Below are 26,918 nucleotides of genomic sequence, written 5' to 3'. Positions count from 1 at the left end.
ATATGCAGGAGGCCATCATGCCTATGAGCTGCATGAAAACTTGGGCGGCAGGGAGTGCTGTGGCAGGAATTTGCGGATGAGTATCTGCATGCTGTCTATCCTCGCTGTGTTTGAGTACGCCTTTGCCACTGAGGTGTTTATAGTGGCTCCTAGGTATTGCTGTATGTGGGAAGGTTGCAGATGCGATTTTGTGTAGTTGATTGAAAACCCTAGGCTGTGTAGCAACTGGATAGTGTGGGATGTGTGTGCTGCACACTCTTGGTACGATTTTGCTTTTATTAGCCAATCGTCCAGATAAGGGTACACATGGACGTGTTGCCTCCTGAGATGCGCTGCTACTGTCGCTAAGCATTTTGTAAAGACTCTTGGAGCCGTGGTAACCCCGAAGGGCAAAACCTTGAATTGGTAGTGCTGCCCTTCTATGGTGAACCTGAGGTATTTTCTGTGGGCTGGATGGACAGGTATGTGGAAGTAGGCGTCCTTGAGGTCCAGTGTTGCTAGGAAGTCTCCTTGTTGTAGCAACGGGAGCACTTGCTGTAGTGTGATCATATGGAAGTGCTCCGACAGTATGTATTGATTTAGTGGTCTGAGGTCCAATATTGGTCTGAGGGAACCGTCCTTTTTGGGAATAAGGAAGTATAGGGAGTATACTCCTGTCCCTTGCTGGAGGAAAGGGACTGGCTCTATGGCCCCCTTTTCCAGCATGCTTTTCACCTCTTGTTGAAGTAGGGTGATGTGTTCTATGGACATAGGACGATGTCTGGGTGATATGTTTGGTGGCGTAGAAGTCAGTTCTGGGCAATAACCAGACTGGATAATTTCTCTTACCCACCTGTCCGTGGTGATTGTGTGCCAGACAGGTAGGAACTGTTGTAGTCTGCCTCCGACTGGTGTTAAGTGTTCCGGAGGCAGCGTAATGAAGTCACTGTTTTGTGGTGGCGGAGGCTCTGGTGTTATTGCCTCCCCGCCCTCCTTCCTTAAGATTGTTACCTCTGTAACCACCTCTGTTGGTGTTCTTTGTGAAGGAACCTTGTGTGTTACTCTTGTAGGAGGTAGATGTTTGTGAAGCATTGCCTCGTGCGTTTGCTCTGTATGAGGAGCGCCGAAAGGAGCCCCTGTGTTGCAAAAATTGCAATGCACCCATGGATTTTGCTGTTTCTGTGTCCTTTTTCATTTTGTCCAAGATAGTGTCGACCGCAGGACCAAATAAAAATTCTGGGTTAACGGGTTGGTTGAGAATGGTGGACTGCACCTCATTCTTAAAACCTGAAACCCGCAGCCATGCATGTCTGCGGAGGAGGACACTAGTATTAATGGATCTAGCTGCGGTGTCTGCAGCGTCCAGCGCACATTTAATGGAGGCATTGGAGATGAACTTGCCCTCGTGAATAAGATTATTTGCTTGCGCTTTAAACGGCTCGGGCAAATGTTGCATAAGGCTCTCGAGCTGATTGTAATGTGCCCTATCGTAACGAGCTAGTAGTGCCTGAGTGTTAGCAATTCTCCAAGAATTGGATGCCTGTGCCGCTACCCTTTTGCCCGATGCCTCTAGGATTTTAGACTCCTTATCAGGGGGAGGTGCTTCCCCTGTAGTCTGAGAGTTGGCTCTTTTTTGTGCGTTAGCAACCACTAGGGAGTCCAGTGGCAGCTGGCCCTTGATATACGGTGGGGTCCGTAGGAGCCAGTCTATCCTTTTTTTCTATTCTGGGATTGATTACCCGTGCCCTGGCTGTGTCTTTGAATATGTCGGGGGCATGCTTTAGAACACCCTTCAACATTGGGAGGGTTTTGACACTCCTTTCTGGAGTAGTGAAAGTGTCAAAGAGGAAGTCCTCCTCTATCGGGTCAGTGTGCATGTCCACGTTGTGGAATTGCGCTGCCCTGTCTATGAGTTGGTTAAATACTACTGTGTCATCAGTGGGTGATGGTTTAGTAGGATAAGTGGGCACATCAGGGATAGGATGTGTATCATAAGGATCTGTTGGCTCCTCCCCAAGGTTCCTCTTGATCTGGGCTTTGAGGAAAGTCATATAGGGGCTGTGGTTCATACCCTGTGTCCCCCTCATCGTCATTGTGGTTAGAAGGTGAGGTAGGTTCAAGTGGCGTGGAGGGCATTATAGGTTGGAAAGGGAGAGAGGGTCTAGTAGGATAAGTGCCAAAGTCCTTTTTCTTCAGAGGGATAGGTGAATCAGGTACAAAGTCCAAAGGTCTCTTTTTCCTATGCAGGATGGTAACTTTACCAGTGTCTGGGTTAATGTAAATTTTTGCCTGGTCCTCGGATGGATCTGGGTGGAATAGTTCCTCTACAGTCCTGGGTTTCGGCTTGGACCTTTTTGGGTCGACAGAGGCAGGTTTGTCGACGACCTTTGGTGTTTTGCTCGATTTTTTCGGCTTGCCCCTGATTTAGGCTCGACTTGTTGTTTGGGGTTGACGGGAGCTTTCGGGTCGACGCGTTGTTTGGGCTCCGTAGGCTTCTTTGAACGAGTGTCTTTTACCGGATCGATGTTCTTTTTGGGATCGACCGGTGTCTTTGGAGCTGTTGTCTTCGGGTCGACAGGTTTGTCCGGCACCGGATGCCGGGTCGACGGGTTTTGGAACCGCAGGCTTGGTCAGGACGGCGACCTTCCTCGGTTCGGCGCTCTTCGGCTGCGCTCCCTTGCTCGGCTCGACCGACTTCTTGGGGTCGACGGCTTTTGGCTGAGCGGCCTTTGCGGGGTTGACAGTCTTTTTCGGCCTCGATGCTCTTCTGCTGTACAGCCTTTTTTGGATCGACGCCCTTCGGGTCGGTGACCTTTTATGGCTCTGGAACCTTCTTTGGGGCAACGTTACTAGGCCCTGGGGTGTCTGAAGGTTTCGGTTTCGGAGCCGAGCCGGAAGGCGGGGCTGTCGAAAGTCTTTTATGATCTTGGCTAAGGCCTGTTGGCGATGCCTCGACCGGAGCCTTTGGTGACGGGTCAATAGGTGTCGGGGGCACTGCACTCACGATTTGGCCCGACGGGAGTTCATCGTCGGAGTAGTCCTCGACTGTGACGATCTCTAGGTCCGAGTCTTGAGCGTCCGGTAGGTCCTGGTCATCATCGAAGATGTTGTCGGGTTCCAGTGCCTGTCGCTGCATTTCTTGCCTAGCGGCCCGTCGGATCCGTATGTTTTTTTTTGACCGGAACTGGGCGCAGGCCTGGCAGGTTTCTTCCCTATGGTCTGGGAAAAGGCACTTGTTGCATACTGAGTGTTTATCAGTATGGGGGAACTTTGAGTTGCATTGTGGGCACCTTTTGAAGGGGCTTCTTTCCATCGACGGTCGGCTCACGTGGCGTCGAAAAGGCCCAACAGCCCGCGTCGACGACCGATTCGAGATGGAAGGCTGGATCGAGTAGAGAGGTACCGAACGAGAACAATACCGCCGAAATCGAAGGCATTTTGGCCTTTAGAGAAGTTTAGTTTCGATTCAGAGTTGGAGAGAAGGAGTTTGCATCCGAACCCAATGGCGGAAAAAAACAATCTGAGCATGGAAAGGATGCCCATGCGCACTGTAGTCCAGGGGAGGAGTCACCTATCTCGTGATACTTCAAAGACTCTTCCAGGACAACAAAGTGCAATCATCCGGACCCAACACTAGGCGGCGATCTATGCACAGATATGAATTCAGCAGCCCACATGCCTCTAACAGATGTATTCTATCAAGCTTCAGGGCACTAAGTAGTGAAATGCGACAAAACGATAAGAGTAGATTTTAACCAGGTACCCCAGAACGACTTTTTATAAAAAAATTAATAGGTTGTGGTACAAAAAGTAGGAACCAAGAAAATAAATTAAAAATACCTGACAGCGTCTGAAGGGGCATGTCGTATTCTTGTATAAATTGATTAAAAGGGCCGATCAGAACCAGGGCACCGGTGCTCCCTTACATGTAAAGTCCTGTAAGATAGAAAGCATGGCTTGGAGTCGAGACACTAACATCTCAGTCAAGGATCGAGTGGGGGACGGTAAAAAAGGAGAGAGAGGTTCTGGACCCGCTTACCTATTTAGTGTTTCGCCATGTATCTTGAACGCTCCACGCGGCGTGCACTCTCCGGAGATCCGGAAGACAAAATGCAGCAAAAACGAGTTCGCTGTTCTGCCATAAACACTATTCGGCATGAGCCAAATGCAAAACACCTGAAGCCAAGAGTGATTAGAACGCTTGGAAGGCTGACTACACATACACGGAAGTGAGGAATAGCAGTCATGCGTGTTAGTGAAAATCACTCGGATTGGATCAGAGGTGCCATCGACTTGGCCACTGGATTCAAGATAGCCTGGCTGATGAGGATTATGAATCCGAAACCGGTCCCAGGATGCTTGTTTCCGGTCCAGGGAAGACATGGCTTGGCAGTTCGGGCTGGACTGTTCCCATGAGGCACAGGGTCAGACTGATTTGCATATAGCCATGTCTGAACTGGGGTGGCTGAGTGAACTAAAGAATGGTGATGGATTAAACCCAGATCAGTTGACTGGGGGAGAGTGTTAGATTTGTTCAAACGCTCAGTCCATCATCCCCTTTTGTATCGCTTTGTTCGCCCTAAGTGTGGCAGGGTATGCTCAGACATGAGTCCCTTGTTCACTTGGCCACTGGATTCAAGATAGCCTGGCTGATGAGGATTATGAATCCGAAACCAGTCCCAGGATGCTTGTTTCCGGTCCAGGGAAGACATGGCTTGGCAGTTCGGGCTGGACTGTTCCCATGAGGCACAGGGTCAGACTGATTTGCATATAGCCACGTCTGAACTGGGGTGGCTGAGTGAACTAAACAATGGTAATGGATTAAACCCAGATCAGTTGACTGGGGGAGAGTGTTAGATTTGTTCACACGCTCCATCCATCATCCCCTTTTGTATCGCTTTGTTCGCCCTAAGTGTGGCAGGGTATGCTCAGACGTGAGTCCCTTGTTCACTTGGCCACTGGATTCAAGATAGCCTGGCTGATGAGGATTATGAATCCGAAACCGGTCCCAGGATGCTTGTTTCTGGTCCAGGGAAGACATGGCTTGGCAGTTCGGGCTGGACTGTTCCCATGAGGCACAGGGTCAGACTGATTTGCATATAGCCATGTCTGAACTGGGGTGGCTGAGTGAACTAAAGAATGGTGATGGATTAAACCCAGATCAGTTGACTGGGGGTGAGTGTTTGATTTGTTCAAACGCTCCGTCCATCATCCCCTTTTGTATCGCCATCGACATAAAGGACAGACTAGCTTAGAAGGTAAACATGATCACATTTGCCTCTAAAACCGAGGCATAGCCAAGATAAATTAAGAATAAGAACATAAAACTGAAGACACCGCCACACCTATGACTTCCAGTAAATCGGGTTAGTTCCAGAGATACTTCTCTGACTAGGAACTGAAGTCTCAGGAAGGGAAGCCCTGACTAGGACATTCCTCAAAATAGGTTTATTAAGTTTTTCAGCTGTCTCATCCATATTGAGACTATGACATTGGGAATTAATGATTAATCTTAATTTATCATTAAAATTAGAATGTGTGGTGACGACTACAAGTTTATGGTCCTCATTCTTTTCTTTAGGGCTCAGTAGGGCCTCACGATTAAAATATTTAGCCCTCTTGTAGGAGTCCCTGATCAGTCTGTGGGGTAACCCCTCTCGAGGAACTTGGTTTTCAGTTGTGAGGCATGAAATTCAAAGTTGCTCATATCCGTACAATTACGACGGAGCCTCAGAAACTGACCGAACGGTATACTGTTCCTCTGACTCCAGGGATGGAAACTGTCGTAGAGAAGCAGAGTATTACGAGCAGTGGGTTTGGTATAGAGCGAAAAGTCCATAGACTGATTATTAACTTGAATCCACACATCAAGAAATTCAATTCTGGAAGAGCTGGTGTTCACACTGAATTTCAAGTGTGGGTCACATGAATTGATCCACATGATAAACTCGTTAAGTTGTTCCTGGGGGCCCCTCCAGATAAAAAAGATATCATCAATAAAGCGGTTGTAATTAGTCACATTTTCGAAGAAAGGAGCAATTTAGTTGTAAATATACCTTTCTTCAAAGGCGCCCATGTATGCATTCGCCACATTCGGGGCACAGGCCGCACCCATGCTAATGCCTAGCACTTGCTGATAAATAACCTAGTCAAACTCAAAGTAATTTTCTTTGAGTACAATAGCCAAGCATTCCAAAATAAATAACCTCTGACGGACAGTCTGAACCATCAAGCCTCTTCTTAACTGCCTCTAGTGCACCTTCCTGGGGAATGTTTGTATACAATCCCTCAATATCCATTGAGACAAGAATATCTGTATCGGTGTTGAAGTTAAGGCCCTCAATTTTGGTGATAAGGTGACCGGTATCACGAACATAGGCAGGAAGGCGACAGATGATAGGCGAGAGACAGGCGTCCACAAATTTGGACAGAGGTTCCGTGAGTGACCCAATAGTTGAAAAAATAGGTCCTATGTAGACTTATGAATTTTCGGTAACCCATAAAAAAACCGGAATTTTGAAAAAAGGTTTGTTGAAAAATTCAAATTCTTGGTCACAAATGGATCCTCGTTGTAAGGCAGCATGTGTAACATCGAGGATCTCTGTCTTAATTCTTCTCGAGGGGTAAGACATCACCCTTCGATAGTGTTCAGGGCGATTAAGCATAGAACAAATTTGTTCCTTGTAGTCCGAACTGTCAAGAACCACAATACCGCCCCCCTTGTTACTCGGTTTAACAGTGAGCGTGTGATCAGAGGACAGCTTTTTAAGTGCTTGGTATTCATCATAGTTCTAATTGTAGGCTGGTTTGGGAACAAATTTAGTCATACTTTGGATTTTAGCATAGACACTCTTTCCGAAAATACCTACTTCGGGAACAACCTGATCCAATGTGGGTGTAAAGACAGAAGTAGGTCGAAAACCAGATATATTGTTATTAGGTGCCATTTCTTGGCGAGAGAAGAATTTCCTCAACCTAATCCCGAGTATTCCTAATGCGGAGACCATTAGGTATAACTCCTGCTTTGAGATATTGGATCATGAATTCCGCATGTGACTCAATCCTCCTTGCTTTTTTTTTAAGATTCAGAAGTTTGAGCCACTCATCGTTCGATCCTTTGTTTAATGAAAAGGGGCGTTCAGCAGAAGTAGAAGGCCCCAACAGCCGAGTGAAGTCCTCATCACTAAACCCAAAGGTTTTATTGGCATCCATATCGGTGATAAAGTCAAAGGATAACACAGAAGAAGCACCGCAATACACAGCATAAAAATAAAAATAAGAATAGGAAGCTGTCCAAGAGAAGAAAATATAAAGGGAGATGTATCAAATACTTAACCACATCAAACCAAGGCCCAACAGCACCCACTAACTTTCACCCCTGCCTTGCTCCAAGGACCAAGAACTAAAAACTACAAAACCCTCACGGCAAAGTGTCGGGTATCAATGCAAAAAACAGTAGAGGGGTTCTGGGCATAGACTCAGGTGTCTCCCAGGGTCAGGTAGGTACAGTTGGTGCACCCTCAGCGGCACAGGGTGTGCAGAGGTAGTTAGGCCCAATGTCATCCTATGAGAGCCTTCGGTTGGTGGCTGCGAGCAAGCAGGCCACGCGGCTGTGGGAGCTGGGCTCCTGATCACTTGTACAAGGCAAATGGGGAAGTAGATTAGGACAAAGGTAGCACTGCCTGGAGCACTCGGGCGGCTGGGTGCAGGATGCTTTTGAGCTGACGAGCGCTCAATGTTATTTAATGGAAGACTTGGATTTTGAACAAAGGCTGCAGGCTCGGGGGCGGAGATTCTTCAGGTGCGACCATCAATTTGAGAGGTAAGTTGGGACCTTGGAGGATAGGTAGGCACCCAAGAGTTGGGCACAGGGGCCCCGTGGGGCGCCGGGTGCAGGGGTGTCTTTTGGCGTCAGGAAATCTTACCCTCAGCTAGTTGCGGTTGGAGGGGTCCCTGGATGTGAGGCTGCAGGCGTCGTCTGGGTCATCGAGGAGGGTCCCTGGGCACTGGATTTCAGGTCACAATCGCCGGGGGGCGTCCTCCACGTCTTTGTCCACTCAGGCACAGGCCGGGCTCGGGGGTGCAGGGTGCAGAGTGGGCTGGATTTGCGGTTCCTGGCTGGCACTAGGGGTGTTGCCTTATGAGCAGAACCACTACTCATGGGAGTCCCAGTCTTTTAGTTGAGCAAGGCATGCAGGTCCTCCGGGGTTTTCGAGGTTGCTGTCCGCAGGAGGCGCCTGGGTTTAGCAGGACCAGGTTCAAGGATCAACAGGTCGGTAGGGCTGGGGCCAAGTCAGTTGGTGTCGTCCTCTTGTTAGCAGCTGCACGGCAGGTCCTCCTCCTTCTTGTTCTTTCTAGATTTCAAATAAGGATCTGAGGAAGGAAGGTTCTGGGTGCCCCTAAATACTAAATTTAGGGGAGTTACAGGTAGGTTAAGGGCAGGGACCAATGGGTCACTGTCCTGGGGTGAGTACACCCCCTATCCTGCTCCTCTCCTGTGGCAGGGGGGGCAGGAGACTCTCTGTGATTGGGCAGGGCTCCCCATCCTCAAGATGGCCGGAGCCCAGAGTTGTGCTTCACCTTGCCTCTCCCACCTGAGGGGTGGGGGTTGGCATAGGCAGCCACACCCATTTCCTCACTTAGGGTTTCCCGCCTGTCTTCCCACCAGAGTGGGGGTCGGAACCGGTGGGGGCCAGTTGCTGAGTACAGCAAGTGGCCTGGAGAAGCTCACAAAGGTAGCATGCCTTTGAAGCTTCCCCTGCTCATCCTGGGGGAGGAGACCTAGCACCTCACACAGGATGTGCATTGTTGCAGGCCCAGGAGAGTGGATGGCTCTCTACCCAGGGGTCCAGCAACATGTCTGCTGTGTGTCAGCCTAGGCAGCCTCTCAGACAAGACGTGGATTGTAGGTTAGGTTTCAGGGGGCATCACTAAGATGCCCTCTGTAGTGCATTTTACATTAAATCCCACACTGGCATCAGTGTGGGTTTAATGTGCTGAGAAGTTTGATAACAAACTTGTCAGTCTTCACTGTAGCCATTATGGTGCTGTGGAGTTCGTAATGACAACCTCCCAGCACCATATAATCTTAATGGCATCACTGCACTTACAGTGCCTAGGAATGACCCTGGGTACCATAGGGGCACAGGGCTCATGCACCTGTGCCGACACCACTGCCATAGTGCACCCAGCTAGAGGGGGTGACTGGTGCATGCCAGGGCAGTGTGTTTGTGGGCATGACACACAGGGATGTGTGCCATGTCGACTCTCTGTCTAGTTCTGTACCAAGATACTCAACCTGCCAAGGCAGTGTATGTGTGTCAGGGTACAGGGCCCCTAAGGTGGCACAATAAGTGCTGCAGCCCTTAGGGGTCTTCTCTGGCCACAGTGCCCTGGGTACCAAGGGTACCATTTACCAGGGGCCTACCTGTAGCCAGAGATGCCAATTGTGTTTAGCCTTTAGTACAGTTTTTAGGGAAGGGACACAGGCCCTGGGTACCCGATTGGCAGGGACTCAGGGCACACCAAGGAAAAGTGAATCAGTTATCAGGCAACAGAAACCCACTTCCCTACACATAGCAGCAGTTCTCAAACTAATATTGTGCAGGCTTATTGGCACCCCTTACCCAAATGACAGCTAGTGGTCAATCCTCCTCCAGCACTAGTGGACCATGGGGAGGGTTGATGCAACTGTGCCCTACAGTTAGCCTGAGCACATCAGCATCAGCCACATATCAGGACACTAGTCTAGTTCAGCAATCGAGTTGTTTGCTCCCAAGAGGTAAGTGGAGTTTGAGCTGGGGACCTTCCAGAAACCAGCTCAGCATGGTGGAGACTGTGCCAACTGCAGCATACTTAATGTGAAAGTTTATTGGGATTTGGGGGTGTATGCAATTGTATGTTTCTCACACTCAGTTAGCCACAGACCGTGAAGGAGAATTGGGGAGAGGAGAGGAGTTGGCCCAATGGCTAGGGCGGTCGACCACAAATCTGGGAAACTGGGTTCAAGTCTCGGCAATGAAGCTGAACATTCTGTGATTCTGGGCAAATCACTTAATCTCCGTGTGCTGAACAAAAATTAATATGTCCTCATGTAATGCATCTGGTGCTATGTAAAGCGCTGATACCCGATTCGGGTCAAATGTGAATTATATAAAACTCCTTAAATGAATAAATAAATAAATAGCCAGCATGCAGTTCTTCGCAAATAATAATTATGGTGGTAATTTTAGAACACAATAAATTGTACCAGGTTGAGAATAACTTATCAATATTACCTATCCAACCACTAATGAAACCATATAACCAGAATTATTTTCCTGTGGGCCTTACCTTTAGCCGCCATCCAGAATATGATGCATCCAGCTCTCGACAGAAAAATCTTGCAGTTTTTGCTCCCACATTTAACAACTGTTCACCTGGTAATCCTTGAGTTTGCGAAATATAACGGATCTGAAAAATAAAAGGGTAAATCATCTTTGTAATATATTTCCACATTTGTCAGTCCAAGTTAATTAAATAATATTTGAGGTGTAATAGCCACATCTATATATGGTCATATGATAACCCACTTACTGACTTTACAAAGTTTAAACTAATAACAGACATTTATATGTATGTTAAATTTTATGGAAAAAAAGCTCTGTAATTAGTCAACCATACTAAAAAAAAGTAAACGCAAAGAAAGGTGGTGGTTATTGTACAAGGGTGCTCAATCTTTTCTTCAGATTGATATCAACTTGCTGGCCCACTTTCAGAGCTTGTGTGGTGGATATCAGCACCTATCTTGCCAGAGACAGATCGATAGCAAATTGGGAGAGGCACTCCTGCCCTTTAAAGAATGAAATCCCGAGGAGGGGAGAACGAAATTAGAAAGCTAATGTCTGAAACACTTCGCTGTGACTTTCACAATCCAGCCTCCACACCTCAATAACATCTGTAGTTTGGGAGGGATTGAGGGGGTGCCAAACTCCATGTCCCACCCCACCCAGAAAGAATAAACTGAGGAAGGCAGCTGGAAAGAGGTTTAGGAAACCATTTCGGTTGGCTTTAGAAGTAGAAATAGAGAAGAAACAAAATGAGCCATCTTGCTAGTTATGTTCACGATGCTCATTTTCAATGTACAGAATGACCTGCACAGGTACTGGCTACGTAAATGCACCCAAGTTTAAACAGGCATAGTCTCAAACAACAACACAACATTTTCGTGCAAACACCCAAGAAATCTTACATCAACTAAAAAGTGAGTCTCTCAGCTGTAGCCATGTCTGCAAGGTAATTAAGGGTCTACCTGAGTTTACTAACTTGGTCAAAACACTGTCAAAATCTCCCAAGACAATTGGGCGGGGGAAAATTTTACAACTGTTAGCACCCATGTCAGCCCATAAACACCCAGGACAAAAGCAAGCACAGCTGCAGGTGTAAGGCATTTTAACACAGTAAGAATATTGAATGGACAGATACAAGATCATAATATGCCCACACTAATATCCACGTGTGTAGGAGCATTCGATGAAGAGAATGGAAAAACCTTTGGAAGGAATTGGAGCCAGTCACACTACCAAGACACTTAAAGCAAAAGTAGAATTGCAAAGTGTTTAACTATTCACGCGAAGACATTTGGGAAAAGTTGGAGATAAGTTAAGGCAATGTTGTGTGATAGAGACAGACAGACTTCAAAAATACCAGTTATTGGATGCTCTGAAAATGTGTTCATTGGGCCCATCTCCAGATTTGGAAGCTACCCAATACTATCCATCAGTGGAAGCTGGTGACTTTAGAAAGTGGAAGGGCGTAAGCTGTTTGAGATACTATTTGTTGTACTCGCTAAGCAGGCTGAATTGTACGTGATAATGCCAAATTATTTTAACGCATTACTACAATATAGAAAAAGAAACACTACAAGTTCTGTAAAGTCTATCGTTTAATCCTTGATTCTGCATTGGATTAAGTAGAAAGTATGTGCTTTTCAGGTATCTCAGGCGTTGTGCCAGAGGCCTTTTTGCCCCAGTCAGCCCAGACCAGCTCTTCCACCCGAAAAAACACACACACCGAGATGCAGTCTTACACACACACTATCTGAAACACTTGCACACACATAAACATCAACACCAATCAGCCGTGCCGTCCAGTTCACTGAGGCAGGGCAGGTTCTTGTTTTGTTTGTTTTTGACTGTGCACATGTTAACGGCTACCATGCCTTTGGGTCAAATTCGCGCTGTATAGAACTAAGGTCACAAACATTTTTTAGATGAAGTAGATTGTTAACTGCCCAGAATTACATACGGCTAAGCAGACGCAGGACTGCAGCAGCAGGAAGTGTCACCAGGTTCAGTGTTATCTCGTCGAACTCAGTGCTGCAGTCATTTAGAGGGAAGCGACGAGCACCTGTTTCTGCAGCAGTGAACTGTAAGACTGACTGGTGTAGGTGACCGTCTTACCAACGGTCATTAATGGGTGTGTTGCACAGCGAGCCCAGAGCAAAAGGGATGGTGGCAGGCATGACAACAAAGCTTAGAGCACCCCCCAGTACTGAACCAGCAAGTGATGCTCTACCAGTACAGGAATAGAAGTATAAGTCACATAAGCGAAGAATGTCTCACAAATACAGACTGCCTTTGCTTTTGACTCCTCCTTCCCAAGTTCGAAGCCGAACCATTGATGACAATGCAAGGATGGGATGAGCCTACAACCACCCACTCCTACGGCCAGTCCACCCTGCTCCAGTTCTTGATTCTCAATAGAGTTTTGGGGACCTCCACTCTAGGCCAAAATAGTGTGCCCCCCGAGGCAGAGACGATTGAAGAGGCTAAAACAAGGCCCATCTGACAACTTTCAATGTTTGTGCCTAAAGGAAGAGAAAGGCCCTCGACCTGCACATGCGTAGTTGCTCCACCATGGTAAAAAAAATAGACAATCTTTACTAATTTAAAATAGAACAGCCAGTACTTGAGCTGCTGAGCTCCTGTATTGCTACCTCTCATCTCTTTCCCCTCTAAAGAACAGTGGGGCCATGCCCCTCAAACCCGTATACAGCACCCACAGCTGCTACCCATGCAACCTACTACTTTAGAGTAATGGCTTCTCAGGATCAAAGGAAACCTATGGGTTAGGATAGCCCTGAGGGGGGTGGCGAGGAGACACACCCGGCTTCAGAATGGATGACCTCTGTTTTTCCTACAAAGAAAACCTTGCAGCTTCATAGCAAATCTAAAGGGGTTTCCTCGCCTGGAAAGGTATAAATGAAGTCACTGTTCTATCCAGGGAGACTTCCAAATATTATACAATTATTGTACTAACAGGATGAAAATTCTGGCACCACCATTCAAACCATGCAAGTGCTCCAAACAATAACGTAATGTGGGGGCCTTCAACATTACCAAAAAATACCAAGGAGGCAACCCTTGTGACATAACTCCAGCATCTAAATCATGCCCTCGGAAGCTAAACACCATCCGGTTGAGATGAAAGGTGGCCATAGGGATTGTAGACTCAATGACCTTCCAAACTAACAGAGTAGCCATTACAGAATGGGAGGCCTCACCTGGGTGCTCCATAGTAGGCGATGTGAAGAGCAACTTGATTGTACCATGCTCCCTATGAAACAGGAAGACCTATAATTAAAAACGTTGACCCATAAGGTAATTCTTGATTGGCATTAGGATCAAGGTGAACATCAAACACTGGCTAAAGGATAATTTCAAGTCTGACTAAACAACTTGCAAGTGACAGTGTGGATGGCAAAAATACTTTGTAAACAACATAAGGTTCCATCCAACACTAAACCATCATATGGATAAACTTTTCAACTCCTTTCCCACCACTTGTCACTGCTCCATTTCTGCTTAGGGGTCATTAGACTATGAAAGACACTTTCCCATCATGCTCTTTCCTGATAACATTTGGCAACCACGCGGTCTCATAATTGCCCCATCATTTTCTGAGCTCCTACAAGTTTACTCCTATTATAATGTTGGTGTCAGGTTTTCCCATTTGTCAACATTTGCTTTTGTACTGTAATTGTTTTTATAATAGACTGTGCATTAAAAGCTAACTGAAGAGCAGTAAAATATAACTCAAAACATGAGTGGAAGAATAAATAATATAAATATGCTTGAAGCGTTAGCAGGAACGAAGGATCTCTAAATCTGAGAGAGATGGGGCATTTCTACACTGATTTGAATAAAGGGTGGTGCACAGGAAGAGAAGATTGGCCGAAATCAAAGGTATTTTGAAGTCAGAGGTGAGACCTGGAGGTATCAAGAGAAACTGGATGAAAGCGCCATGGCTCAGAGTTGGAGTTAGCAGCACAGGGAGGTTACCTTCTCAGCTGTTCGTGAGTCAATAAGTAGCTGATAACAATTTGCTTGACACTTGCACCACTGTGTACACACAGTTTATAGACCACTAAATTTAAGCAGCAGCACCCAGTCACCGATTGAAGCTCTGACCCTGCAGTGTTTCCATATCTGGAGTTCCTATGAGCAGGAGATTGTTTATCCAGCTACTAGCAGAGACGCAACAACAACTATGACCTAAGAAGATTCCTGTGACTCGAGGCCTACTGCTACTACCAGTGATCTACGCCAGACAGCAAAGCTGATTTTGTTCTCTAGCCACTGACAAACCATTTACACTGCAAAGAGGGGGAACACCAATGTAGATTTTATAGGCAGATGTCTTCTGTTTCACTGTGAATGGCAACTAAATCAATCACTCTTTCAGTCTGTCAAGGTTGTGGTTTGGTCTGCTAGCTGGATCTCTGCTTCCAACACAAATCACATACTTCAGTTGTATTTTACGTAATTTATACCTTTGCAGGGTTATTCCTTTTAAGCCTGGAAAAAGAGGTTTGTTTTTGTTGCCTGGCAAGTCTCCTTAGTTAACGCTCTCACTTATGTTTCAGATTTTATCCTACGAGGGAGACCATAATGTTGTTCCTCCTTAAGCCCGAAAAGTGAAGTAGGGATTATTCATCAAGCAGACATTGTAGAGAATAAAACTTCAGGAATGTTCACATGAGCCAAGTAACATTTTGAGTGGGGCATTGTGTAAAGTGAATGCCAGTGTCTCATGAAGATCAGAGGTACATATTTATAGTTAGCACGTATTGTCTAATAGTGAGCAGAGTGCGGTTGGATTTTTACAGACAACCTCTAGAGCCTTAAGGCAGTGGAGTGACTAACGAGGAGAAGGGGGTATGTTGAGATAAGTTTAATAGGATTCCCTCTTTTCAGAGATACTGTACCTATGACTAGCTCAGCACAAGGGAGGCCAAGTTCCAAGTAGTGCATTGTTTTGTAACAAACTCTCAGAATGAGCACAGTTAGGGATCACACACTTAAAAGGACAATTTCTTCAAATGAATATACTTAAAAATCATAATGCACACATACATTACACTGGTGGCTGTCCCTTGAATAAACTGCAGTACTGTCTTGATTTCAGAAACAACTAAAATGGATTCTATGATGTGACTGCGCACTACGAATATATAGAGAACTTTAGTGTTAGTTAGTTCGTGCTCCTCAGGTGTACTCCCTGCACTGGAGTCGATACTAGAATTAATAAAGGTTGCACCTACACAGACTGTGCGGGTGTCTCCTGGGGCACAGAGGTGTGCTAGGTGAATTTATCATGTTTAGTTTATATCTCAGAATACTGTGGCATGTATTTTTGAAGTAGAGAGCACATAGAACTGACTTTTATGTATCATTTATTATATAATAACCAAACGTGAGAGTATACAATATGTATAATGAATTCTAGAGGTGGAACATTAGAATGTTATTTATTTTTCTCTTGTAGATTTCCCTGATGAAGGCATTTATTACCGAAATTCATTGGAATAGAATGTAATGGAACCAAATCATGTAAACCATGGAATGATGTTCATTTAAATTGCTTTTGACCATCCGAATATATGTTCAATTATGGAATTGAAAAGGAACACATGGAAATGAAAAAGAAGTATGATTAAAATACTTTGAAGACACACTTCCATAGTGCTATTGATTTAATTGTGAAGAATTCTTGGTAGCAGAATCCTAGCACACCTCGGTGACCCAGGAGACACCCACACATTCTGTGTAGGTGCAACTTTTATTAATTTCAGAAACGCCATGATAGACAAGTAGACTTTATCCGTTTGTGGTGAGGATGTGTGGAAATGTTCTATTGCTGGATGTTTTTAGAGTAGTATCGGGATACATTTATGGGGGTGACCACAGACACCCTTGCAGTTGCAAACCATATTGCTCTTATGCCCAAGAAAAAAAGCGTAGCAAGAATTTAGTTCCAAGCACTGTGGTGGGTGTAAAAAGGATGATGGCTGTAGTTCTGAAGGTAAAGTGTGCCCCTTCTAAGGAGAGCTGGTTAAAGGACATGAACAAAATGATCCACTGTTGAGCAAAACACAAGGTTTAGAAGGTGGTAACAGGGAGGGGAGTTCTTCTCCAGAAAGAGGGATTAAGACATAAATCATTTGGAAGGTTCATAGGATATGATGCTTTCCTTAGTACAGGTCTATGGGTACCTTTATAAAACGTTTTAGAATGATGGGTCAAAGAGTGATAGGTGATAAAGATTATTTGCTTTGTACAATTGTAATGACTGCAGTGAAATAGTTCTAAAAGTTGGAGGAAAAAAATACAGATTTGTTTTACTGATACACCTGTGCTGGTCAATGCAAGACAATTTTCTTAATCCTAATGCTGATATTGAAAGGGGAAGTAACCTTACCACAGTGTCCTACACTACCAGAAAGCTTCTGGACTGAGCTAAAATAAGGCTCTAGTTACTGATGTCCCTTTACAAGTATTTTGGATCTTCTAGGATGAACTTTTAAAATAAGAGGACTCAGTCGAGGTCTTGATGCTATTTGCAAAAGCTATGTTCTGGATCAACATAAGTTCGGCTGATATGCGGTTTGACTTTAGGTCTTTACTGTGAGAAAGTGGCTCTACATATACTGGACCAAGGTAAGGTACAGGGTGTATAGAGGCCACCAACCCCAGAGGTATAACAGAGGTTAAAGTCAGGGCTGACCTTACTCTCAAAAGTGGTAGCTTGGTCGAGCAGTAAGACAGTACCAGAGGACACTGTAAAGCATTTGTTGTACACAGTCAGCAAAAAGGTTTCATACACTCAAAGACTGAACTCCAGGCCAATGGTTTTTATAACCAAAGATATAGGTCTATTTTTAGAACCAACAGGTATCAAAATATTCTTTTCTCAATTATGGGTGATCTCAGGTAATTACTTTGCAGAAAGGAAATAAATAGTTATCCCCGTTGGTGTAGTTTTGCAGCTTGAAGATCTTTCTGGATTCACTATGTTGTGCATTATTCCACGGTCTAGTGGTTGGGTCCGGAATCGTAGTCTTTTCTTTCTCTTTTTTTTTCTTGGCCCAGGTGGGCGTAGACGTCCCACCTTCTGGTGTACTTCCTGTGACGTTGGCACGCTTCCTGCAAAAGCTCCCACCTTTGTGCGCCATCTTCAGATACTTTTTTTCTTGTTTTTGTGTTCTGTTCGTGAATCTTTGGCAATGTTTTCAAGTTCTTCCTTAACGTACATCATTTTTCACTTTGTCTCTTAAAGTGTCTGTTTGCATTTTATTTCTTGCATTTCCACCTTCTTCTCCTGCCTCATCTTTCTGGCGGAGGTGGGTGGGTTCGCTAGTGAATCCAGAAAGATCTTCAAGCTGCAAAACTACACAGACGGGTAAGAAACTATCCGTTTTGCAGCGTGAATCTTTCTGGATTCACTATGCTGCGCATAGACTTTGTAGCAGTTTGTTACGTTTGTGACAGCTGGGTGGAAGATGAGCGTTGGTTGTTGAATATATGTTAAAGCACTCTGTCTTACTTGTGCTTCCTTGTTCATTTGTATATCCACACAGTAGTGCTTAGTGAACGTGTGCACTGAAGCCCATGTTGCCACCAGGTATATGTCTTGAATGGGTGTGTTAGCCAGAAAGGCTATTGTTGCTCCCTTTTTCCTGGTAGAGTGGGCTTGTGCCACCTCGGTTATTTCTTGACCTGCCTGCTTGTGGCAGAATTGTATTGTTTGTGTGATCCATTGTACAATGGTGCCCTTTGTTACTGGTCTACCCAGGAAACTGCTTGCGAAGGACACAAAGAACTGTTATGTTATCCTGTGCTCCTTAGTTCTTTCCATGTAATGCATTACTGCCCTTCTAGTGTCCAGAGTGTGCAGTGTCCTCTCTGCGCTTGTGGATGGTTTCTGAAAGAAGCTTAATATTTGTATTGTCTTGTTTATGTGAAACCTTGACACCACCTTTGGCATAAAGTATGGGTCAGTTCTCATTACCACCCTTTCATTGTGTATTTGAATGTAGGGTTCATGCAGTGTTAGCGCTTGCAGTTCGCTTACCCTGCGCAGCGAGGTGATTGTCACTACAAAGGCTGTCTTCATTGTGAGCATTTGTAGCGATGCCTTATGAATGGGTGCAAAAGGTGCCTTCATAAGCTCTGTTAGGACTAAATTACGGTTCCATGCCGGTGGTGGCATCCTTTTGGGTGGTGCTATTCTTTTAGCCCCTTCCAGGAATCTTTTTACTACTTGTGATGTAAAGAAGCGCTTTCCTGTCTCTCCTCTTGTGTAGGCTATTATCTCTGCTAGGTGTACCCTCAGTGAGGTGGAACTTAGGTTTGATTTGAGTAGGTGCGTTAAATATTTTAGCACCGTTAATTCCCTTGTCATCTTTTTGTGCAGTTTCTCCTTGATACATCATTGTGTGAAACGTTTCCATTTTGCCACATAGCACCTCCGTGTGGTAGGCCTTCTTGCCTCTCGTAGCACCCGCAGTGTGCTCTCCGGCAGTTTCAGGTGTGCAAACTATGTCTTCAGGAGCCATGCGGCTAGGCAGAGGCTCTCTGGCTGGAGTACCTCTCCGTTTTGCATGGAGAGCAAGTCCTTTCTTTTCACGAACTAATGAGGCGGTCCCTGCGCCATCCCCACAATTTGTGAGAACCATGACTGCCAGGCCAACTGTGGTGCCACCAGAATCAGCGTCATGTTGCTGGTTCTGCATTTGCCGAGTACCCTGTGCATCAGTGGTATAGGGGGAAAAGCGTAGGCAAATGTTTTCGACCAGCTTATCCATAGGGCATTCCCTTGTGATTGTTGCCCTGGTTGCCTGGATGCTTAGTATCGGCATTTTGCATTCTGGTGTATTGCAATTAGGTCTATTTTCGGAGCCCCCCACTTCTTGAATAGCCTTTGTTTTTCTTGTGCATTGAGCTCCCACTCGTGGGATGCCGAAGTCTATCTGCTGAGCCAGTCTGCCTCCACGTTGTCCTTCCCTGGTAGGTGTATAGCTAGGAGGTCTATTTTGAGTGGATTGGCCCATCTCCATATGGCCTGCGCTAAGTTGGATAGTGCGACTGATTGTGTTCCTCCCGGTTTGTTGATGTATAACATCGTTGTGGTGTTGTAGGTCTGTATCAACACGCTTTGCCCGTGCAGTTGTTTCTGGAAGGCTTTTATGGCGAGGAACACAGTCTTTAGTTCCAGGTAGTTGATGTGCCTGATCGCATCTGTTGGAGTCCATAGGCCCCGCACCTCGAGTTGGTTCATGTGTGCTCCCTATCCCTTCTGGGATGCGTCTGTGGTGATGGTCACTGTTGGGTTTCGTGGTGTCAAAGGCTTCCCCTCTGTTATGTTTTCCTTGTTCCACCATGCTATCTCCTCTCGCACTGCATGCGTTACAACCACTAGATCTTCCCAACTCCCTGTAGCTTGTGACCATTGTTGTTGCAGCCATTCCTGGAATGGTCTCATGTGTAGCCGTATATTGGGGACTAGGTGTATGCAGAACGCCATCATCCCCATGATCTTGCTCGCTGTCCTCACTGTCAGAGCTCGCCCCTTCTGGTACGGATGCGTCTCCTTCAGCAGGGCAAGTGTTCTCTTGTCGTTGGGGAACACTTTGCTCTGTATGGTTTTGATCTGTGCGCCTAGGAAGATCTTCACTTGCTCTGGTTCCATTGAGGATTTCCCCCAGTGTATTGAGAATCCCAGTTCCGTTAGCGTTTTTGTGACCCTTTGTGCAGGTTCCTTGCATTGTTTGTAGGAACTTGCTTTTATGAGCCAGTCGTCAAGGTAGGGGTATACATGGATACCTTCCCTCCTCAGGTGCGCTTGGTGAAGACCCTTGGTGCGGATTTTTGTCCGAAGGCCAGGGCGGTGAACTGGTAGTGTGCTTTGTTGATGGCAAATCTCAGTAGATGTTTGTGCTGTCTGTTCATGGGAATGTGTAGGTAGGCATCCTTTAGGTCTATGGTGGACAAAGTATCCGTCCCTTATCTGAGGAATGACTTCTTGAAGAAATGTCATCTTGAATTTTTGTGTTCTTATGTATTGGTTTAGGAACCGTATGTCCAGGATGGGTCTTAATGTTTCGTCCACATTTAGTATGAGGAAGTAGTTTAAGTACACTCCCTTGTTTCTTTCTTTGAATGGTACTGTTTCTATGGCTTCTTTGTGGAGGAGTTCTTGAGCTTCCTCAGTGAGTAGCGCTAGTTCTTTTGCCGAGTGGGTTTTTCTTTCCGGTTTGGTGGTTTCTTTTCCAGTTCTATGCAGTATCCGAACTGTATGATGTTCTGTATTCCATTTGTCTGTTATTTTCTTCCATTCCTTGAAGAAATGTTTAGTCTGCCTCCTAATGGTGTTGCATGTTCGATGATCTTTTGTCCGTGTGACCCTTTTTTGCTGACTTTGTTGTGCCCCTTCCCTAGAGGTGTTGTGTGGGTGGGCACGGTTGGTGGTGCGGAGTCACTTTGAAGTGGTTTGCTGGCCCCCCTTCTTGTTTGCCCTCGTCCATTCGCCCTCCTGCGAAAGGACTGACCCTGAGGCTGGTATTGCCAGGTTTGTTTTTACTGGCCCTGCTGTGCTTGCTTGTTGCCCTGGTAGCCCTGCTGGGATGTCTGATGTGACGTTCCTGGCTGGTTTCAGCCTCTTCCGTTCGGCCTCCTTGACGGTGTGCCTCTCCTCATTCCTCTGAATTGCAAGGCCCCCATGGACCTTGCAGTTTCATTTTCCTTTTTGAGTTGGGTGAATTTCTCATCCACTGGTGCTCCGAACAGGATTTTAACATTGAAGGGGGTATTCAGGATGTTATTCTGTACTTCCGGCTTGAAGCCGGATAGTCTCATTTAGGCATGCCTTCTCTCTGTGACCCCGATCATCATGAGCCTGCTGGACGTGTCTGTCGCATCCAGGGCTGATTTTAGGCATGAGTTGGCTATATTCTTGCCTTCCTCCACCCGGTGTGTTGCCCTCTGTTGGTATTGCTCAGGGAGGTGTTTGAGCAGTTGTCCGACCTCGTCCCAATGCTGGTACGTATGCCTGTTGAGTAGGGCATTAGAGTTGGGAATGTGCCAGTGTACTGCTGCATTCCTCTCTATCTTCCTTCCAGTGAGGTCTATCCTCTTACTCTCCTTGTCAGGTGGTGGGCCTGAAATTGTGGGAACGTTGGCCCTTTTTCTGGCTGTTGCTGCAATGATGGAGTCAGCTGTGACTGATCCCTGGATGTAGGGAGGATCCTTAGAGGAGTGTTTGTATTTTTTCTCTGTCCTGGATGTGACAGAGCTGCAGCTTTCTGGTTCTTTGAATGCCTCTCTCCCCTGGTCCAGGACACATGGTATCATGGGGAGGAATCGACTCCTTGTTTGAGTGGGGAGCAGGATCTCTAGGAGGAAGCAGACTTTTGGTTTTTCTTCCTCCAGTTTCACTCCATAAGCTGTTGCAGCGTTCCTGATGACCATGTTGTAGATCCCAACGTCATCTGGCGGCGAAGGCCTCGAAGGGTACGTCTCCACGGCCTCTTCCGGGCTTTCGAGGATGCAGAGTCCAAACTCATGTACTGGTGGTCTTCGCCTTCCACCAAATAGTATAGTCCCTCTTCCTCTTGGTGTTCCTGAGGCTCGGGAGTTTTCGGCGGCTCTTCGGCGTCGAACTCTTCCTCGACTTCGCCGATAGTCGTCACCGGCTTAGACGGGATGGTGAACCTCTTCATCCGCGCGTCGAATTCCCTTTTCCTTTGCAGGATGTTATCTATTTCGGCCTCGAGCCTTCTCTTTTTCCTTTCCATCTTGTCGGCCTGTTCAGCGTCGAGTGTTTCGGACGATCTCTTGGACGTAGATATCTACTTCGAAGAAGCCTTCGGGTCCTTTTCCTTCGGCGCCGAGTGCTCCTTTTCGGGGGCGTGCTTCGACAACTCACGCTTTTCATGTGTTTTCGCCGCCTGGAAGTCCTTTTCAAAGGATCTGCTGGGCTGTTTGTCCCTGGATGCAGCTGCGACCATCCAACTTTTCGGCACCAGTGCTCCTTTCGTGGACTTAGACTCTGTTTTTCGAGAGTCTGACTCAGGCTTTCCAGAGTCTGTCGGGGCTTTAGGGGTCGACGTCTCTCCTACTTGTAGTTTTCTGATCAGTCTCAACGACCGTGAAGTCATCTGGTCCCTCAGCGGTGTTCTCTTCGTCACTGGAGAGGCCCAAGTCCCGAAGCGATGGAGGTTGGCCTTTTCCTTGCATGCTGTGGTTGGCTATCCTCTGCCTCTCTCTAATCCGGAGAGTCTTCGGCGAGAAGACGGCGCAGGCGTTGCAATCCTTGCTTTCGTGGTCGACCGGCAGGCAGAGCTTGCAAACCGGGTGCTGGTCCTTCTGTGTGTACTTGTGGTGGCAATTGCAGCAGAATTTGAATGGGGTCTTGTCCATTCCTGCGCTCAGGGGGCCCCCTGTGTGCGCATTCTCCGTTGGACGTAGAGTTCACCTCCTTTGTCATCGTCCCGGCTCAGTAGTCTTGTTCCTGGATGTACTCTCCAAACTTTTTCGGTAGATTTCAGCTTTTTCCTTCTTTTCTCCAAGAACTCTGAAACATCTCGGTGACGATGCAGACCCAATGGCGGTGAAAAGAATCTGAAGATGGCGCCTAAAGGTGGGAGCTTTCGCAGGAAGCGTGCCGCGTCACAGGAAATACACCAAAAGGTGGGATGTCGATGCCCACTTGGGTTACGAAAAAAAAGACTACGATTTTGGACCCAACCACTAGACCACGGAATAATGCACAGCATAGTGAATCCAGAAAGATTGACGCTGCAAAACTTTGTAAACACAACAGGTACAAGGGTTGGAGTAGGCAACACAATTCTAAACACAATCTAACATTGAGCTCAATGGGTTTTTCTACAAAAATGCAGTTGATTACTTTGTAAATTACTTTTGTAATTCCAGGACTGGATCCTAGATTCAGTCCTGGGGTCTAAGCTGAAAACAGTTTAGTAAAAACGTGTAGGTTATTGCAATGATTTTTAAGGAATATAAAGGAATTTCAAATGTTTACACTTAGAAACTTTTCAGTGAAAATCTAGCAATGTTATCCAATGGGAGAAAATTCAGGTTACAGATAAAGTACGTTCTCGTTACTTTTGTAATCCAGTACTGGGCTCCTAGGTCCAGCACTGGGATCTCTACTTAAGACAGGTAAGCAATTTCGGTTTAGTAGTAGGTACGATTTTTAAATAATATTTCAAGTTTTCAAAAGTAGACACTTGGAAGCAATTTCATAGAAAAGCAGACAATGGATTCCTATGGAGAAAATTCAGGTTACTAGTAAACCCGGGTAGGATTACTTTTGCGGTTCAGTACTGGGCTACAAGGTTCAGTACTGGCTTCTCTCCCGAGCACAGGTGAGGAATTCAGTATTCGGTTGATTTTATAGGAATATTTTAGAGTTTCAAAACTTCACACTTAAAAGATTTTACGAGTCAAACCAGTCAACGTTACCCTATGGCAGGAAAGTGGGTTATCGGTCTCCAGGTGAGGACTCGACCAGTGAAAGTAAAGGTTCTGGGCATAGACTCAGGGGTCCCCCAGGGTCAGGTAGGTACAGTTGGTACACCTGCAGCGGCACAGGGGCAGCCAGGTGAAGAGGTAGTTAGGCTTAATGTTATCCAATGGAGGGGAGGGGACCTTCGGTTGGTGGCTGCAAGCAAGCAGGCCACGCGGCTGTGGGAGCTGAGCTCCTGGGCACTTATTCAGGGCAAGTGGGGAAGTAGAGTAGGGTAGTAGCTGCACTTCCAGTGGCACTCTGGCGGCTGGGTGCAGGGTGCTTTTGAGCTGCTGGGTTTGCCCAATGTTATTCAATGGAAAAGGTAAAAAGGGAACAAAGGCTGCAGACTCTGGGACGAAGATTCTTCAGGTGCCACCACCCCTTCGAGAGGTAAGTTGGCATCTTGGAGAAGAGGTAGGTACCCCAAAGGAGGGCACAGGGGGCCGCAGGGCACCGGGTGCAGGAGTGTCTTTGGGAATCTTACCCTCGGCTGGTCGCGTTTGGTGGGGTCCCTGGTTCTGAGGCTGCAGGTGTCGTCTGGTTCATCGAGGAGGGTCTTTGGACACTATTGTTATTGTTAATTTAGATTTGTATCGCGCCAATCACCTACAGGTCTCTAGGCGCTCGGAAATCGATGTATTCATACAATAACTGTGTGTCCCACAAGAAGATGATACAGCAGCCGGACTACATTGTACCCAGAGCCCTCCCAAACAATAATGTCTTTAGACATTTTCTGAATCGCAGGAGATTTACTTCCCTGCGTAGTTCCTCAGGCAACTTGTTCCATAATTGAGGAGCCAACACCGAGAAAGTTCTCCCTCCCTTAGTTACAAGCCTGAACCGAGGGCAGTTCAACAGCTGAGATTCAGAGGATCTAAGATTTCTTTTTGGACAATATACTTCCAGCCGGTCTCTGATATATGCCGGGGCATGGCCATAAATAGCCTTATGGGCCGTACACATGCTCTTAAACTCTACCCTCTCCTTTATAGGGAGCCAATGTAGGTTCCGTAGCAGGGGAGATGCTCTAGTCCTTCTAGGGAGTCTAAAAAACAGACGCGCTGCGTCATTCATGACGACCTGCAATCTGTTCATGAGCGTCTTTGGGAGACCTAGATAGAGGACATTTCCGTAGTCTATTCTTGACATAACTGTTGCTGCCACCACTGTTCGCAGCATAGACTGGGAAAGAATGGGCGCTAGCTTACGTAGCTGCCTGATGGTATTCGTGCAGCTCCCGACAACAGCAGAGATTTGACTGCCCATTGACAGGTCGCAGTCCAATTTGATCCCCAAGCTCTTTACATTAGCCTTTGGAGTCGGAGTTGGACCTAGCTCCTGAGGCCAATAGAGATCATTCCAAGGTGAGGTGGCTGATGAAATTACCAAAACCTCAGTCTTGTCTGGATTGATCTTTAACAGATTTCTCGTCATCCAGCCGACCGTACACCTCAAGATCTTCTGTACTTGCAGCTGCGCAGCCTCGGTATTATCGATGCTCAGTATAAGCGGAGTATCGTCGGCGTAGTTAAAAACTCTACAGCCCATACTAGCCAAAGATACAATCAGGGGTTGAAGATACAGATTGAACAATAGTGGGGACAGTGCGGAGCCTTGAGGCACCCCACATTTTAAAGTCCCCACATCTGATATCAAATCCCCCAACTGTATCCTCTGGGTTCTACCCAGAAGAAAGGACCTCAGCCAGTCAAAGGCCTCGCCTTTGACCCCGATGTTGTCTAGTCTTCCCAGGAGCAGGTCATGGCTGAGAGTGTCGAACGCCGCCGACAGATCTAAAAGAATCAGGGCGCTCGGTTTCTTGGTGTCAGCCATGCCTCTTAACTCGTCCAACACCGATAGCATCACCATCTCAGTACTATGGTATGCTCGGAACCCTGCCTGTCGCTCATGGAGAAACGAGTGGGACTCCACATAAAGGGATAGATACTTCAACACGTGCTGTTCTAAAATTTTCGCGAGAAAGGGCAACTGAGAGATCGGTCTATAGTTCTTCAAGGCAGCGGGGTCCGCGCCAGGTTTCTTCAACAGAGGCCTAACTCGCGCTTCCTTGAATTCGGCAGGTAAATAGCCCATCTCTAGAGATCTGTTTAGGAGAGAGATAAAATGCTCCTCCAGAGTAGGGCGGGCCATGCGAAATACACTAGGGGGGCAAGGGTCTGCGGGGGAACCAGACTTAATTCTACCCATCAGATGTTCCAAGCTCAGTGCATCAACCTCAGGGAACTTCATAATAGTACAATCTGTGGAGATATGGGAGTCAGGATATAGAACGGATCCATTTAACGTATTGTTTTTTATCTCCACGATGATGTTCTCCACCTTTTCCAGGAAGTACCCTTGAAAGGTGTTACAATCTATAGTGGTGCCTGAGCATTCTGTTTTTTTACTCAACTCGGATAGGATTTTAAAAGTCTCCTTCTGGACATTCCCTGCCTTATTTAACCGGTCCTCATAATATACCGCCTTTGCCTGCAGTATAAGCTTTTTATAGATATGAAGGGAAGCTTTATACTGATCCCTAGCTATGCTACTTTTTGTTTTCCTCCAGGATCTCTCCATAATCCGGAGTTTCCGTTTATGCTCTCTCAAGAGTGAAGTGAACCAATGAGCACCTTTCCCTAAACTCTTAAAGGGTTTAATCTTTTCAGGTGCTATTTGGTCAATAGCTTGACGCAAGCTCCGCATTAAGTCAGTATGTTCATGATCCAAATTGCATCCAGCAGAAAAAGGTCGAATCACTTCAGAGAGAGTCTCAGTCAAAGATTTTAAGTCAACCTTATCCCAATTACGAGTTTTCCTGACTTCCCTAGGTGGATCCTTTAAATGTCCGTTTATATGAACCTCACAATTCACTAAATAGTGATCAGTCCAAATGCATGGTAGAACCCCACTTAAGATAACGTTTGGATCTGAGGTCCATGCAAGATCAAGGGTATGACCCTTGATATGCGTGGGTACTTCCACAAGCTGTCTAAGGTTCAATGAAGACATTATAGAGTTTAATTGACGTGAAGCCGGGTCCTTATGAGGGTTCTCCCAATGTAGATTAAAGTCTCCGACTA

The 26,918-nt window shown here is 46.4% G+C and overlaps 1 protein-coding gene across 5 annotated transcripts in view; it reads right to left on the bottom strand.

Annotated features, from left to right (window-relative positions):
- Positions 1-26,918, bottom strand: part of HIPK3 (homeodomain interacting protein kinase 3) — a 580,167-nt gene that overhangs the window by 292,619 nt on the left and 260,630 nt on the right. For all 5 annotated transcript variants that reach the window (XM_078680871.1, XM_078680870.1, XM_078680873.1 and 2 more), the window contains exon 4: positions 10,312-10,431. In XM_078680871.1, the coding sequence (XP_078536997.1) occupies positions 10,312-10,431 (120 nt within the window). The remainder of the gene's footprint in view (positions 1-10,311; positions 10,432-26,918) is intronic.

This window comes from Lissotriton helveticus, chromosome 3_1 (assembly GCF_964261635.1).
Source record: "Lissotriton helveticus chromosome 3_1, aLisHel1.1, whole genome shotgun sequence".
Taxonomy (NCBI): domain Eukaryota; kingdom Metazoa; phylum Chordata; class Amphibia; order Caudata; family Salamandridae; genus Lissotriton; species Lissotriton helveticus.
Note: the sequence above shows the minus strand (reverse complement) of the source record. Positions and strands in the feature narration are given on the sequence as shown.